The 17,862-nt window shown below is 45.6% G+C and overlaps 1 protein-coding gene across 1 annotated transcript; it reads right to left on the bottom strand.

Moving 5' to 3' along the window:
- Positions 1-449: 449 nt before the first annotated feature.
- FUT4 (fucosyltransferase 4) lies at positions 450-2,822 on the bottom strand. Its single transcript, XM_046017818.1, has one exon. The coding sequence runs from the start codon at positions 2,675-2,677 to the stop codon at positions 1,214-1,216; it is 1,464 nt and encodes a 487-aa protein (XP_045873774.1). The 5' UTR covers positions 2,678-2,822; the 3' UTR covers positions 450-1,213.
- Positions 2,823-17,862: the final 15,040 nt, after the last annotated feature.

Raw genomic sequence — 17,862 nt, 5'->3', positions numbered from 1 at the left:
TGGATTTTAACAAAACCCAAAGCTCACTGCAGAAACTAATTTAATTCCATCCCTAGTAACTAAACATTTTACCAAAAACTGACTGGAAGGGGAAAAAAACTAGCATTAACAGACACTTTTTCCCTCTTCCATGATTCCATAATGCAGTACAATCTTTCCTTGTTCTGCAAACAGGAGGACTGGTGTTCCTGCTGAAATTTTGGTCCAGTGAAATAGATGAGAACAAGTAATTTTGTGGAAAGTGACACCATGGCTTCCTTCTCCTCTGTTTGTAAACACAGGCTGGTTTTCTGGAAAGAGGGGAGAGATTGCTTCCACTTTATTTTCACATCTGTAATTTCAATACACTTCTTAAAAATTTTAAGTTATAGAAAAACAGAGACACAGAGGAAATAAGTTAGATGATCATTCACATTGCAAAGGGATTCTCCATAGGGCTGCATTAAATACTGAACTCTCCTAAAACAGTGATTGGGACTTGATCTAAAAGCAGCTTTCCAAAAATACATTTCAAAAATACATTTGTAAAAGTGAGGTATACCTATAGATTCATCTGAACTCTCCTTCAAGGAAAATCTAGCATCTTCTTTGGATTCATAGAACAGGAGAATAAAAAGGACTTGTTAAGGAACAGTCAATGGATTCTTGGGCGATCCTCCTTCTCATCTTCCTTCTTCTTAGGAGATGAGGCTTTTCAGAATTCAACAAAGAGGACCCACTGGTGGCCTAGTCCTATCACTGTTCCACAACAAGGCGCCTTCCTAAACCCGAAGCTTGCTGCCCATTGGCGCAGTGAAACGGAAGTGTGGATTTGGAGTCCACACAGATCACTAATATTGCCTGGGGCGGATGAGGAAAGCCAGAGCAACTAACTCAAAGGCTTCTGGTAGATAAGCTATTTCTTCCCCTCTGCACGAGTTACACAGTAAGGAAGGGCTCCCTTCTTCACAGGTAAACACTGATGCCCATGGACAGCAGACAGAGGCCAACTGCTGTTTATGCAAAAACCCCATGAGAACCAGGAATCCTTCCCACCCAGTCTCTGCGCTGAGTAATACTGATTGGCCATACGGAAACTACCATTTCCCCAAAGAGTACAAATGGGTGTTTGGAAAACTCCATCCCATGATTCAGGAGTTCAGGAGATGCACAGCTGAGGCTCAAAAAGATGCCGATCTGACCTCCCCAGGGATACACGCACAGGAGAGTGGCCTCACCGCTCAAACCAGCGAGCCAAGTTGCGTATGCTCTTGGGCCGGTCCCCGGCGGTCTGCACAGCCTGGCAGGCTCGGCACCAGGGCTCGTCCCAGAAGGAGGTGATGTGCACGGCGTAGCTCCGGCGCCAGTTGAAGTAGCGACGGTAGACTGCCGGGTTTCGGTCGAGGAAGAGCAGGTAGGCAGCCAGGGAGGAGGCACTAGGGAAGTCATCCACGTGGATGAAAGCACCGCGGGGCACGAAGCGCTCGTAGTTGGCACGGTCAGGGCCCAGCACCACCGGCACGGTCCCGGTCAGCAGCGCGTTGCGCCAGAACTTCTCGGTGATGTAATCGAGGTGCTGCGAGTTCTCGAAGGCCAGGTAGAACTTGTAGCGGGCCACCGTGTGCAGGAGACCGGCGTCCGGCACCGGCCGCCCAGGCCCACTGCGGCCAAACACGTCCACCGCCACGTGCTGGCTCAGCTGGTGGTAGTAGCGGACCCGCGCCTGGCGCTCGTCCCAGTTGCTCACCACCCAGGACACCAGCCCCCGTTTCCGGGCGAGCGGCGGGCCCAGGCCCAGGGGCTGGTCGCTGGGATGGGCCCTGGGGTAGAGGAAGCCGTAAGGCACGAAGATGTCCGAGTCGGCCCGGTAGGAGAGGGTCCAGTTGAAGAGGTTACCCGCCAGGCTGCGCAAGCCTGGGGAGTGGGAAGGCGACTCGAAGTTCATCCACACCCAGCGCTGGCCTGGGGGCCTGAGGCCCGAGGTGGCCAGGACTTCGGCCGCGGCCGCCGCCTGGTCGTCCAACACCCGCAACTCCAGCTCCTCCGTCCCGCGCGCCGGGACGCCCCAGGGCGGGGGCCAGTCGGGGGGGCCCTTTACGAGGTCCCGGTGGTGGAAGAGCACCGCCTGGGCCTCCGCATAGGCCGCTCGGTCGGTGAGCAGGCGGCAGCCGCTGATGTTGAAGCGCAGCCAGCAGTCCGGGGGCCGCCGCGCGCCGCTGTCGCGCCCCGCGAAGGGTTCCCACCACAGCAGCACGCCCACCGGCCTTGGCGGGGCGGGGGATGCCCAGGGCAGCGGCGGCAGCCGAGTCCAGCAGGAGTAGGCTGCCAGAGCGGTGCACAGCAGGCCGGCGGCCAGCGCCAAAGCGCCCCGCGGAAGCCCCCGTCCTCGGCGCCGCCCGAAGCCCCGACCCGCCGCCCGGCCCCACGGCGCCCCCATGGCGCGCGCAGGAACTGCCGCCGCCTGTCGCCCAGCGTCCGCCGGCGGAGAGCGGCGGAACCAGCTCTCATGCTGCCGCCGCGGCTCCAGCCGTCGTTGCCGCTCGCCACTGGCCCTGGGGCGGGAGAGGGCGGTCCCGGAATCCCGAGGCTCGCGGGTCTGGCTCTCCTCCCCGCGAGTTCCCGCAGGGCGCGCCGCCGGGGCGAGGTGAGCCGTCAGGGCAGACCAGGAGGGCGCCGCCCCGTCCCTCCCCTCCACCATGCCCCCAGCCGGACCCGCGCGGCTGCCGCGGGCCCTTCCTGCCGCGCCTCCGCCCGCCTCACCCTGTCCGGGGCTCCCGGACGCCCAGCTGCGCGGCCCAGGCCGCTCACCCGCTCCTCGGGATCCCGCCTCCCCGGGTCCCGGGCCTTTCTGCGCGCGACCAGCACTCCGGCCTTGAGCCGGGGCCTGCCCGCGGCTCTCTCCCAGCTGAGCCCCGGCTTTCAGTCGCGGTGGCCTGCAGCCTCGCCTTGCAGAGGGGGGACTCGGTTCATCGCTGGACTCGGTTCATCGCTGGGCGCGTGCGGAGAGCCGCAGAGCAGGCGCGGGTTCCTGGGGAAGGAAGGCCGGGGGTGCCGAGACCCCGGGGGGGGGGCGGGGACGGAAGATCGGGTGCTCTTCCTTCCTCACCGCCCTGCTGTGGCCAGCGACGCCTGCCGGAGGGAGGGAGCCCGAGAGGCCGCGGGGACGTGCGGGCTGAGGCGCGGCCACCGTGGCGGTGACCATGACCTCGCGACCCTCGGAGACCGGCCGGCAGCGCGACCCACAGAGCGGTAGTGCATTTTGTGAAACCAAGTTTCCAGGGAGGATAGTTAAACCCTGATGTCACAAGAACGTTTCCTTTGCCTGCCTCCCGAGGAGAGGATCGGAAGAATAAAACATTTTCTGAGCAATCGAAACATTCTTTTCCCTCCCTCCGCCTCGAAATACTTCTGACTGCTAGCCCATAGCATTCTTTGTATGGGGATAGGAGAACTCATAAGCCAAAGATAAAGGTATGGCCCTTGTGGCCTTGTGCTCAAGGCACTTCCTGCCTATTCAGTGAAAGGAATGAATGAACAGCACTATTCATTTGTCTAAGCACGGAAGAAACGACCGAATTTCTGTACTCATGAAGATCACACAGAACACTCTGGTCTACCGCCATACCACCCTGAACGCGCCCGATCTGGTCTGATCTCGGAAGCTAAGCAGGGTCGGGCCTGGTTAGTACTTGGATGGGAGAACACTCTGGACTGTAAAATGATGGCCAGGATAATTACGACAGCACCCAAGTTTAGGATGTAAAAGATAAGGATCTCAATTCCTCCTGCATCAGTGAGTCACAACCCAGGCATCCACTTCTACAGTCACTTGAGCAGTTTTTTCCCCTACAGCTTGAATTTGGATTTCTGGGTTTATTTTTTTTTTTAAGATTTTATTTATTTATTTGACAGACAGAGATCACAAGCAGGCAGAGAGGCAGGCAGAGAGAGAGAGAGGAGGAAGCAGGCTCCCTACAGAGCAAAGAGCCCGATGTGGGGCTCGATCCCAGGACCCTGGGATCAGGGTTAGGTTAAAGCAGAGGCTTTAACCCACTGAGCCACTCAGGGGCCCGGATTTCTGGGTTTAGACCCAGAATTTAGGCCTTCACTTAAGTTATTAAACTCTTATTCAGTGAAATTCCAATAGGCCATAGGTGGGCTGCTGACCTAAGGAGAGGTGGCAGCTGGGAGAGAACTTGTAGTAGAACACAGCTGTGCATGGTGGTTCCCCCAGCCCAGTGTCATATTAAGTTATAGGATGTTAGGAGAAATAGATTTGCTGAGAATGGGGCCAGCCTGTCAGGTGTTATTGATGCTATGCATACAGAAGATAAACCTGGATTTGCCATTAGAATTTCCTAGGAAGAACTTTCTCATTAAAAGTCAGGTACAGATTGTAGGGGCACCTGGGTGGCACAGTGGGTTAAGCATCAGACTCCTGGTTTGAACTCAGGTCCTTGATCTCAGGGTTGTGATTTCAGGGCCTTGAGATCCAGCCCCCCCCAACCTCCCCCCCACACACACACACACACCCAGATGGGCTCTGGGCTCAGCTGGGAGTCTGCTTAAGACTGTATCTCCCTCTCCCTTTGCCCCCTCCCCCCCACAAATAAATAGTAAATCTTTTTTAAAAAATCAAGTACAGATTGTGAAAGCTTCTGTAAAGATGGTTTCATGTGCCTTGCCTCCTGGCCCACAGTGACAGTTTTAACTATACCCATCAATGTAGTGACCCTTTCTTACACACTAAAACCTTACTTGTGTGTTTTGTTTTTTTAATTTCACAGAATCATTTTCAAGCTACTTAAGCCAATTGTCATTGAAATTAGGAATTTCACTTCTACTCTTACACTTTTAATAAAAAAAAAACAAACAAACAAACAAAAAAAAAAAACCAGGGCACCTAGGTGGCTCAGTCAGTTAAGTGGCTGCCTTCAGATCAGGTCATGATCCCAGCATCCTGGGGAGAGCTTCTCCCTCTCCCGCTCCCCATGCTTATGTTCTCTCTCTTACCTTTTCTGTCAAACTCTATTGTCAGAGTCATCTCAAGAACATCAGTTTCCATTGTCTCTACTTATAGGGTGAAGGATACAACTCTCTGTTTAGTCTTATCTTGATGTTAAGGGAAGGGATACCTAGAAGAGGGTGTAGTTGGATTGATAAAAACCCATCATGACTTCTCTACAACCAAGTGATTCATTTACTCCCTGGGTCATGGTTTGTTCTTATTTTAAAGGAATAGAGTATTCGGGTGCCTGGGTGGCTCAGTGGTTTAAGCCGCTGCCTTCCGCTCAGGTCATGATCTCAGGGTCCTGGGATCGAGTCCCACATCAGGCTCTCTGCTCGGCGGGGAGCCTGCTTCCCTCTCACTCTCTCTGCCTGCCTCTCTGCCTACTTGTGATCTCTCTCTCTGTCAAATAAATAAATAAAATCCTTTAAAAAAAGGTATAGAGTATTATTATTTATTTATGTAACCAGTTGGGAAACTGGAATAAAAAATACTATTTCTACCTTCAAGAATCTGAAACAGAGGGAAGGAATCCTAGAAGGCTTTGAGAAGGTGGCTCCTGGAGTAATTAGGGACCATTGAAATCAGGAAGCGGGCTGAAATGTTAGTGTAAACAGAAGGGGCAGCATACCAACGGCCAGACAGTGAGGATGAGGATGGTTGGTTAGAAGTCACTACAGTTTAGTTTGACTAAGGAGATGGGGGTTTTCGCCTGAAGGCTGGAGAGAGTCTTCAAAAGGCTTTAACAAAGGAAGGGAGCAATTAATGGGATTAGTATTTGTACAAGCTCATTGTGAGGGGTGCAGAGTATTTGGAAGTTGACATAAGATAGGCTTTGGTATGCTAGCCCTGTTTATTGACAGACACACTGGTTAATGGGTGTGTTCTATTGAGTAAATTCATTAAACTGTAGACTTACATATGTACCTTTGTGTCTGTATCTTACACTTTAGTAAAATGTTTTGGGTTTTGGGTTTTTGTTTTTGTTTTTTTTTAGTAAATTTTTTTTAAAGATTTTATTTATTTATTTTTTTAACAGGGATCACAAGTAGACAGAGAGGCAGGCAGAGAGAGAGAGAGGAGAAAGCAGGCTCCCTACAGAGCAAAGAGCTCAATGTGGGGCTCCATCCCAGGACCCTGGGATCATGACCTGAGCCGAAGGCAGAGGCTTTAACCCACTGAGCCACCCAGGTGCCCCTAGTAAAATGTTTCTGAGTTTAAAAAAAAAATCATTCTTTCATCAGTAAAGGATGAATTGGGTATTAGGGACCAGGATAAGAGCAGAAATATCTAATCCACTTGGAAAGTTATTGCTATAATTCAGATATGAAACAAAATGCCTGAACTAAAATAGTAGATGGGAGAATGAGATTAAATTAAAACTAAAGGAGAACAAAGATAGCTAAGAGGCTGGGCCTTTTCCTCAGGAAGACTTCCCATATGCACAAATCTAGGGTAGATTCCATGACCCTCCTATACGCTCCATATATATATATATGCGTCTCCCAGAATACCATGGGGGCAGGGATCACATTTCATTCATAACTCCATCCCTAGCACAGAACCAGGCATGGAGTAGTATCCATCATCTCAATGAATTCTTGTTGAATGAATGAGGGCTCATATTGCTGAAATAATCTGTTGGTATCTCTCTTGGTATCTTACAACAATCTGTTGGTATCTTACACCCTAGAAAGGGTGTAAATATCAGGGAAAAAAAAATGGCTACATGAATTATTTGCTGTGACATTAAGAAGCCCCTTAAGCTTTCAGGGGTAAATGCTACACATGAATTAGAACCTTGATGACAAGCATCAAAAACTCCATCAAATTAGCAGGACTCCCATTGGCCTGACCTGGACCAAGTGCTCATTCTTGAAACAATCACTGAGGTCAGCAGCTTCAGGACAAGTTTATCTAAACCTTTTTGACTAACAATAGGGGAGGGTAGTTCCCCAAAGTAAAAAATCGAGTGCTGTTATCTGAAGATGGGACAGTTGGTGGGCAGGCCAAAACAACATATCTATCAGCCATACAAAAAGAATTGTCATTCTAAATGAACTCTAAATCACCTTGGAATTTTAAGAATTCAAAAAAAAATGGAGAATTCTTGGATTCTTCTAAATTTGGTAACAATAAACAAATATTTTTTGTAGATTTAGAGCCCTTTTAGTTTCCACAGAATGTCCCATAGGAGGAATGGCTTTCAGTTGCAAGCATGGAGACAAGGTCAGGTATAAAGAAGGGCTTTGGGCCCCTGAGGATTGCTAAAACAAGGCAGAAGAGAGGTCCGTAACTCAAAGTGCCTGTTCTCTAGCTGAATGAGTCATCACTTCTCCATTTGTCCAAGGATGATCTATTCAGTTCCAAAATTTAGTATCAGAATTCTCTGAGGCCAAAGCCAAAGACAACTCAAGTTGCTAAAAGTCTAACTCATTCTTTGCTCTTCCTCAGGGAAATAGTTCATTGTAAGCTGTCCTGGTGCTCCTCACCAGAGACATTTTGATGAAGGGTAGTTGGAAGAAAGGCAGGCATGGACAATGGGTCCCCACGCTAAGAGGAAACCCCCTTAAAAGGATTTTACACCACCCTGGAAGGAGCCGTCCACCCTTTCCCACACGGTAGATAGATGACAAAAACCCAATGGGGTGACATGCACGGAGGCCTGATCAGATGAAAACAGCCCGCCAACAAGCCCATAAAAACCCCTAGACTTAGAAATGCCAGTCGTGACATGTCTGGGTGGCTCAGTTGGTTAAGCATCTGTCTTCAGCTCAGGTCATGATCCCAGGGTCCTGGGGTCGAGCCCACATCAGGCTTCCTGCTCAGTGGGGAGTCTGCTTCTCTTTCTCCCTCTGCTGTTCTCCCTGCTTGTGCACTTTCTCTCTTTCAATGTCAAATAAAATCTTCAAAAATTAATTTTAAAAAGCTCCAGCAGCAACCCCCTCTAATCCCCTCTCTCTTTAGGGGCTTTATACTATCATTCAATAAGCCTTGCTGCCCACCACTCTATCTGGTCTACCTTTTCATTCGTCGAAGTGGCCAAGAACTGAGGGCACTGAAAGAAAAATGGTATTGCCCCTAAAGATCTGATACTTCTTTGGGAACCAGGACCACATTTTGACTGCCTTAGGCTCCCAGCTGTTAGCTAGGCTCCATGAGGCTGCCCTCAGATGGGTTGCTATTTGTGGTTGGATCTGAGATTTCTGTGCTGAACATTGACCTGCTGAGTATACTTTCCATTTTTTTTTTTTTTTTTAACTTGAAGAGACAGGAGGGCAATTCAGAGTTCCTCCCTGGATTATGTACTTACGGGGGAATGAGCTGCCCTCTACAAGCGGGTGTGGTTGGAAAGGCTAACACGGATGCAAATAGGTGGAGATTGTGTCCTTTGTAAGGTACAATATTTCAACCATGCATAATGGGGCAGTTGAGTGTGGAAATGGTTGTTAGTTAAAAATTTTAAGAATTACATGGGGTGCCTTGGTGGCTTAGTCATTAAGCATCTGCCTTCTAGGTCCTGATCTCAGAGTCCTGAGATCAAGCCCTTCATGGGGCTCTCTGCTCAGCGGGAAGCCTGCTTCTCCCTCTCCCACGCCCCCTGCTTATGTTCCCTCTCTCACTGCCTCTTTCTCTGTCAAATAAATAATGTCTTTAAAAAATTATAAGCATTACATAAATTCAATAACAATCCACAATTTATGGTTTGTTGCCCTATTCAATCATGAGTAGAAAAACAAAAACCAACTTACAAGGTCTTTCCTTTTTATGCAAGTGCAAAAATCTCCTGGCCCTGAAAGACATTGTTAGGAATAGTCAATATGAGAACTTATGTACTTAAGGTGTTTACTCTTTATGCACTCTAGTTTTTCTTAGACACTTATCTAACTGCAAGGTAATACAAAGAGTTTGGATATTCAGAAAAATGTACATAGTGAAATTTTAATGGAAGTCAGAAATATTTACACGATTCTTTAAATATTTGGGGTGCCTGGGTGGCTCAGTGGGTTAAGCTTCTGCCTTCGGCTCCCGTCATGGTCTCAGGATCCTGCGATTGAGTCCCACATCAGGCTCTCTGCTAAGCAGGGAGTCTGCTTTCCCCACCCTCTCTGCCTGCCTCTCTGCCTACTTGTGATCTCTCTCTCTGTCAAATAAATAAATAAATCTTTTTTAAAAAATTAAGTAAGTAAATAAATAAATATTTGGAAGATTTACCTTTGCATTTTTCCTGTTAAACGACTTTCTCCTAAAATAGAGATTATTTGTAGTCACATGTGAAAGTTATAGAATATAAAATGTACACAAAAAAATTATTTTAACATGTAAATAAATATTTTAATATCACAGTGTGTAGCGCCTGGTACATATGAGATGCTTAATAAGTATTTGTGAAATAAATGAATAGGTAAATGAGTGAATGAATGAACATCACACTTAATTTTACATTTCATGAGACACATAGGAAACAATACCATTTCTACACTCGTGAAGATTGTGCAAAAGACTTTGGACTCTAGGGACTCCTGACTGACTCAGTTGGTGGATTGCATGACTTGATCTCGGGGTTGTGAGTTCGAGCCCCTGGTTGGGTGTAGAGAGAATGTAAGAATAAAAATCTTTTTTTATTTTTTTTTATTAAAGATTTTTATTTATTTATTTTCAGAGAGAGAGAGAAAGAGCAAGAGCGAGCACAGGCAGACAGAGTGGCAGTCAGAGACAGAGAGAGAGGCAGGCTCCCTGCTGAGCATGGAGCCCGATGTGGGACTCCATCCCAGGACGCTGGGATCATGACCTGAGCTGAAGGCAGCCGCTTAACCAACTGAGCCACCCAGGTGTCCCTAAAAATCTTTTTTTAAAAGAGATAAATAATATAGCACAGCATAGGGTAAATATTATAGCATCATACTGGCCTCCCCCAATCCCCTTCAGGTTCACCAGCGCTGTCCTTCTACTTCCAACCCAAGTGTACTTGGGTCTTTAGTCAAGTGAGTTAGGACAAATCCTACAGTTTCAGAAACTCAAACATCTCTGAACTGGGTTTACTGTGGGACCTGCCCCACGTTAGTACTTACGTGTGGCTATACTCAAGGCAACCAGACCCTTATTGGGGACCAGACCTTAACTCGTGGAGGCACCCCAGATGGAAGGCACCTGCAGATGGGAGAAGGGCTCCTGACTACCTGCCCCCCTCCCTATCTTGTCCTGACCCTACTTCTCACATAGCCCCAGTGCATACTTCATGAAAAAAAATGGAGAGAAGGTGCATTTTCCATCTCAAGCAGTCTATCAAAACAGAATGGGCGTCAGACTGGGTTCCATCCTTCCATTCCTGTGATTCTACCCCTAAAAAAGGGTTTGAGGCACTTGCAATATTAAGAAATACTTGTTGGGTGAAAGCGAACTACATCAGTGACATACAAATGATTTTGGAGAAGTGTGGGAAAGGGAAGATAAAGTGGATGTTGCTCAGAGGCCAAGGGAAGAAAAATTCCTGAAGAAGTAAGATAGCTAGATATTCATGATTCCAGGTCAAGCTTCCTGTGGTCAAATATGCCACAGCCCAGAAGTCTCGCATGACACCAAAGGGTGAAATCACATCAGTAATGCTGGTTATAATGGGAATATTTTCAGCAGTTCTGGAAAGAACCTTTGGTCTGTCCTTACACTTGGTGATGTTCAGTGCAATTCCACAAATGTTTGGTCTTGGAAGAAAAAGAGACAGGTGAAAAAGCATGACCCCAACTATCTAAGCATACCACATACCACTGGGCTCAGCATCAAAAGGAAGCTTCCTTCTCCAGTGAGCTCACTGTGCAAAGACGTCCTTTCCTGGATCATCCAAGACAGCAAGGAAATACCAGCGACTCTTAGAGAAGAGAGATTAGATGTGAGTGAAAGTGGTAGATGCTGTCTGACCCCTCTTCACAGAGTCCCCAGCTCCTTCCTTCCACCACGGAACAGCTCTTTTGCCTCTCAGCTCCCCTGAAGCTTTCTAGCCCATTTCCCCATCCACGGTTTGAAAAAGAGTGATGGGGATTTTTGTCTGAAGATTTTGATATGACAGCCCCAGGATTTGCTGTGTTTCTTTGAAAGATGAAATGCTTTAGTTTTTCTTTACTTGGATATACTTTGGCATGATAGCTTTGTCATTAACAGCTTGTAGAGCTATGGGTTGGTTGGTTGGTTTGTTTGTTTTTCCAAACAATACAGGACTGAGAATTGTCCTATATTAACAGTTAAAGGCTACATTAGGGTCAGACCTTGTTTGGGCTTATAAAACTTACAAAAAGGAGCACCTGGGTGGCTCAGTTAGTTAAGCATCTGCCTTTGGCTCAGGTCATGATGTCAGGGTCCTGGGTTTGAGTCTTACATCAGGCTCCCTGCTCAGCAAACAGACAAACATTTCTGTCCTTGGAGGACTCACTAGCTATCCCACTCAATCCACCCTGTTGAATCACACTTTTAGAGCAAGTCTGGACTTAAAGAGCAAGTCCAGACTTAAAGCAAGTCCAGACGTAAAGAGTTCAAAGGCTGATATCAGAACCTGAGATGTGTTGTTCTTCAGTAACCCTGTGCATTGGCTTCTAGAACAATTAACCTCAATTGCTTTTTGCCACCTCTGCACGAATCAAGGGACATGGTCAGACTGGAAGGTTCTTTTAGGCTGCCTGTCTTTACAACTCTCTCCTTTCCATGTAGAATTCATTAGACAAAGTTTGTCACACCGTCAAGGAAGTTTTTCAAGTGAAAGGAAAGCCCGTTTCCATTGGGGAAAGGGGATAGACATGAGTCTCTCCACAAGGTAGTTTCCACTCTCCCTCTCTCTTAGTTACAGAGATGTGGAATTATAAACCAGAAGGAAGCTGTTTAGCCCACACACACGTGCTCCAACCAAGCACTATAATTAGGCCAGGCAAAACTAAAACCATTTATTAGTAAGGGTTCTTTTTTTTTTTCTTTTTTTTCATTTTATTTATTTTTTCAGTGTAACAGTATTCATTCTTTTTGCACAACACCCAGTGCTCCATGCAAAACGTGCCCTCCCCATTACCCACCACCTGTTCCCCCAACCTCCCACCCCTGACCCTTCAAAACCCTCAGGTTGCCCCAACCTCCCACCCCTGACCCTTCAAAACCCTCAGGTTGTTTTTCAGAGTACATAGTCTCTTATGGTTCGCCTCCCCTCCCCAATGTCCATAGCCCGCTCCCCCTCTCCCAATCCCACCTCCCCCCAGCAACCCCCAGTTTGTTTTGTGAGATTAAGAGTCATTTATGGTTTGTCTCCCTCCCAATCATAGTAAGGGTTCTTTTACTTACGGTGATAACTTACGAGAGGCAGCTTTACCAGAAAAAAAGGCAGGGTCGGGGACACAATTTGTGTTCATGTGAGACCTGAGCCTCATAGAAACCCCCCCTTTTTTAAACACTTATTTACTTATTTATTTGTTATTTTTATTTTTAACTAGGTTTCATTGCACGCCCAGCATGGACCCCGACGTGGGCCTCAAACTCACAACCCTGAGATCATAGACTGGAGCTGAAATCAAGAGTCAGTGGCCCAACCGACAGGGCCACCCAGGTGCCCCGAGACCCTCTTTGTTTTATAAAGGGTTTTATGAAAAATAGTAAAAAAAAGCTAATTAAGTTAAACAATTATTTGGCAGAATGTTCCTGAAATGATAATGAGGGTCTTTACTCTTCTGTGAGGCCAAAGCCCCCCCCCCCCCCACCGCCCCGAGGGACAGTCTCCAGCAACGTCCTCCACCCCCAGCATTTGCCAGGCTCTCATCTGTCACTCACTGGCAGCTAAGCCCTTGGCATCTCTACCCAAGGCTGGCCCAGGTTAGAGTGCTCACTTGGACATAATTTACTACCACATGAGAAGTGGGTCTCTTAGAGCCCAAGAGGAGGACTGCAGCTAGCCCTCTGGGCAAGGAAGCTGTTGGAGTGCTGTACCTGCTTCATTTTCTTCTTCACAGTCCTACTCGCACCCTCCTAGATCAGCCTTCTGTATTTCTCCACGTCTCTTGGTAGAATATAGTATTCCCTAGTTCCAGAATTCTCTAGCAGCAGAGTCTGATGGGCAGATTTTGAATTTTAAATCTTTGGCAGCAAGAATCCAACTGGGACATCTTGGGCTTTGTATGCCCTGGTAAAATTAGCTGTGGTCTAGAACAGAACCCTGAGTGGTGGTGGTCAGTGGATTGGGTTGGGGGGTGGGCAGAGAATTAGTGATGGGGTGGTGGGCAGTTCTTGGAGGAAGGAATATCTTTACGAGCTGAAGAGTTCTAGAGAGGGGGTCTAACTCCTATGTTTGCTTTGTTTTGTTTTTGTTTTTGGTTTTTTTTGAGATTTATTCATTTATTTGTCAGAGAGAGAGCACAAGCCGGGGGGGGGGGGGGGCAGCAGGCAGAGCAGGCAGAGGGAGAAGCAGGCTCCCTGCTGAGCAGGCAGCCCAATGTGGGACTCAATCCCCAGACCCTGGGATCATGACTTGAGCTGAAGGCAGTTACTTAACTAACTGAGCCACCCAGGCATCCCTGCTTTGTTTTTCAGTAAATAAAGACTACCAAGGAAGGAATATCCTCAACCTTCCTATTATCTCCATGAATAAATCTTTTTGATTTTTTTTATTTTTGATGAATAAATAAATTCTTTTCCTGAAAAGAACTTATTATGAAAAACTTTAAACATACAAAAAAGTAGAAATAAGAGGGTGAACCCCCAATTCCCTTCAAGATTCAACAATTGTTAAGATCCCCCACGTGCTTCTTTTTTTTTTTTAAAGATTTTATTTATTTATTTGACAGAGAGAGATCACAAGTAGGCAGAGAGGCAGGCAGAGAGAGTGAGAGGGAAGCAGGCTCCCTTCAGAGCAGAGAGCCTGACGTGGGACTCGATCCCAGGACTCTGAGATCATGACCTAAGCCGAAGGCAGCGGCTTAAACCACTGAGCCACCCAGGTGCCCCACCCCCACGAGCTTCTTGTGTAAGGTCCTATTCAGTCAGAGCGGACCCACCCTGGTTGAACTGCCATTTTGTTGTTTATGCAGTAAAACTTAAATTGACCCTGCTCGCCCCCCTCCCGACCGCCACCCAGGGGAACTTACTTAAAAACAAGTCCCGGAAACCAGTCGCAGGTAACAAAGTCCAAGTACAAGGGTGGGTCATTCCAGGTGGAGATATTCAATCAGTGGGGGCACATACCGTCTCCTAGCTACCAAGGAGTATGGGCCCCGCCTTTTGGGCACCTTTTGGGCACCAATTCTGACCAAGGTGATAGGCTGATTCAAATGTCTACTAGGGTAAATTGTAATTCAGTTGGTCACTTAGCATGACTGTGCAGCTTTCTCTGTGTGTTACAATCTCATTGGCCACCTGTGCATGGCCAGGCCCAACCACATGGCCTTTGCTCTATAAAAGCTAGTCTGTGAAACAGAGAGAGGTCACCCTCTCTGTAAGGGGCCGCCCCGACCAGTCCGTTTGACAGTCGGTTTGATTCTTGATGCTTGGCACGAAATAAAGCTTCACTTGACCTTCGCTTTGTATCAGTCTCACTCCTTTAATCACGGACCCATTATTGGGGGACCCAACATTGGGGACCCAACACTTGTAAACCCCTTGCTTTTATTTCTGATTTGTTTTAAAATAAATCCTCTAAGTTATGTCAGTTTACTCCTATATAATCCAGCATTCATCTTAAAAATATATAGACATTCTCTTACATAACCACAATGCTATTATCAGACCACAAATGTGACAAAATTTTTTTAAACTCTTTCTAAAACAGTCCAGATTTTTTAAATTAAATGTTTAAAATTAAAGTTAAAATTTTCTCAGTTGTCTCCAAGTTATCTTTTTTAGTAGGCATTGTTTGAATCAGTTATGTAAACAAGGTCTGAACATTACACTTTGTTGTTGGATCTGTTCAGTCTCTCTTTATCTCAAGTAGTTCCCCACGACGTTTAAACTGCATAATTAATTGACTTGCACAGAAATTAGGTCAGCTGTTCTGTGCTGTGTTGCACATTCTGGACTTGCCTTTTCCTCCCTGTGGTGTCATTTAACTTGTTCCCCATCCCCATCTTCATTTCCTATGAAAGGAAGTTAGTTACCTGGGCTTGAGTACACTCCACTCTTTTGATAAGGATATTCCTGGAAGGCTGTATACTTCATGTTATGTCACACTGGGTGGCACAGGAGGCCTCAGTTGTACTTGTGTGGTGTTAAGATTGTTAAAAACAAACCACAACAAGCCCAACATGGAGTCACTTGTGTCTGAGCCCCACATCAGCAAACCAAGACTTCACATCGAACCTCATTGCAGTGTCTGCCTCTCCCCGGAATGTGACCTGCAGCCACTCGATCCAGAATTACTTGATCAGTACCAGCGAGGTCATCTGCCTGATAGACCCCGACCACTGCCCCCCCAACAACAGTAGGCTCTCAGATACTTGTAATGTGATACTATGGTTATTAAACAATAACAACAACAACAACAAGAAGCCCTTCTTACTGCATAATTTTTATCTTTACAAATATTTTAGTTGTAAAACTAATAATATGTTAATAAGAGAAACCAGTGGATACATTTCTTTAAAAGTAAGATGAAAATGCTGTCTTTCCAAAAAAATGTTGTCCCATCTTGGGCAACTAATAGTTTTCCCAATCATTTGGACTTTTTATTTTCTACTTCTAATCTTATCATCTGTGTGGCTCCCAGATACTTCTGCCATGACTCCTTGGCTAGATTAGGGAGTAGGATGCAAGCCCTATGACATCAAGTTATCCTACAGAAACTTCTTCAGCCTGAACTTAGAAAATTCAAGGACTTCTTGGGCCAGAAGCATATAAAATGAAAACTAAAAATGAACAAGATGCAAGCATCTCTAGGAAAAAAGAATTTTTTAAAAAAAATTTCTGATCATAGAAGGGACACTTCTAGTGTATTTCATCAAGTATTAAAATGGGGGGCCTGGCTGGCTCCGTTGGAGCACACAACTTGATCTCAAGGTTGTACATTCAAACCCCACATTGGTGTAGCGATTACCTAAAGATAAAATCTTGAAGAAAAGTATTAAAATGGCTATTGATTTAAGATGGCTATAAATTTTTATCACTTTGAAAAAGTGTCCTTTTAACTATGGTTTTCAAAGAGTTTTTATTTTAATAAAATGCTTACTGAATTAAAACAAAAGCTGTATCATATAATCATTTTTTATAATTTTTTATTTTTTTAAGATTTTATTTGAGAGAAAGAGAGAGTGTGTGCAAGCAGAAGGAGAGGCGGAGGGAGATGGAGAAGTGGACGACTCATGATCCCAGCACCCCAAGACTGTGACCTGAACCAAAGGCAGATGCTTAACCAACTGAGCCACTCGGGCAGCCCTCATATAATAATTTTTTAGAACATCCCCGTATTTGACATTTAGATGGTCTCAGTTATTCACTGTTATACATAATGCTGGCATGAAAAACCCTGTACAGGACTCCATTTGGGAAGATGTACATTGGGGCAATGAAGAACAGAATTTAACCACCAAAAGAATCAGGGCCCCAAAGTAGAATAAGGATAGAAACCCTAGCAAGGAAACTGAGACACATGACCAGTTCCTGTTGGTCAGCAGCTGATCAGGAAGTGCGGGGCTCAAACAGAGCACCAGGCCGCAAGGGGGATAAACAAGGGTGAGTTTGTTTATTGGTTAGAAGTAGAGTGGAAATGAGGAAGGAAATTCCTGTGTATGAGTTTGAAAGACACTGGGAGTTCAAGTGCAAACAAGACGTCATTTCAATAGAGAAAAAAAGTTGTACTCCCTACCCACTATACTTTTGGTGTGGTATCCTAATAAACATACAAAAAAGGTGATAGCAAGAATTTTTAGAAGGTTGAGATTTTAGATTTATAAGAATAGTGAAGGCTTTACCCAACACCAGGTGGTTTGGGGTGTTATATTTCTTGACTATTTTAAAATTTAGTCTGTCTGATTTTAGCCACTGGCCCACAGCACCATTTTTTAAGTAGCCAGTGGTTAGAGAGTTCCATAAACATGGTGGTGGCTGGAACTTGGTCACATGTAGGATCTCTTCTAGTGTGCATTTATTAACTGGAAATTTTTATATTAAATCTGGAAAAGTTTGAATCTTGACTCAAGAGATTATTGACTATTTCACAGTGTAAATATTTTTAAGTAGGGAAGGGACATACCTAGTCAACAAATGTTTGTTGACTTGACTTGATTTATTACATTAAAACTGAGAAATTAACTTGAGAAATGAGAACTGAAAAAAATTTTAAGATGAACTTAGCCTAGAAAGGAAGAAAAATGAAAGGTATAAAATCAGGATAAAGGGAAAAAGAATTTTTAAGAGGACATGAATAATTATTACAACAGTTATGTATAAAATGAAAAACTGAAAAAACCTAAATGTCCAAACAATAGAGTGGTAGACACAATAGGTTGATAGAGTGATAGACACAAAAATTTAGGACCTATGATTTTTAAATGTAATTATATAAAGTTATATTTTAGAAAACACTAATTTGAAAAGATCTACGCACTCCTTGTTTATTGCAGAATTATTTACAATAACCAAGATATAGAAGCAACCTAAGTGTCCATTGACAGATGAATGGATAAAGAAGATGTGGTATGTATATATACAATGAAATATTACTCGTCATAAAGAAGAATGAGATCTTGTCATTGTGACAACGGAGATGGACCTAGAGGATATCATGTTAAGTAAAATAAATTAGAGAAGACAAATACTGTATGATTTCACTTATATGTGGAATCTTAAAAAGAAATAAAGCAAAAATAAACCTGTAAATACAGAGAACAAACGAGTGGTTGCCGGAGGGGAGGATGGGCAAA

Source organism: Meles meles, chromosome 8, assembly GCF_922984935.1.
Source record: "Meles meles chromosome 8, mMelMel3.1 paternal haplotype, whole genome shotgun sequence".
NCBI lineage: Eukaryota > Metazoa > Chordata > Mammalia > Carnivora > Mustelidae > Meles > Meles meles.
Note: the sequence above shows the minus strand (reverse complement) of the source record. Positions and strands in the feature narration are given on the sequence as shown.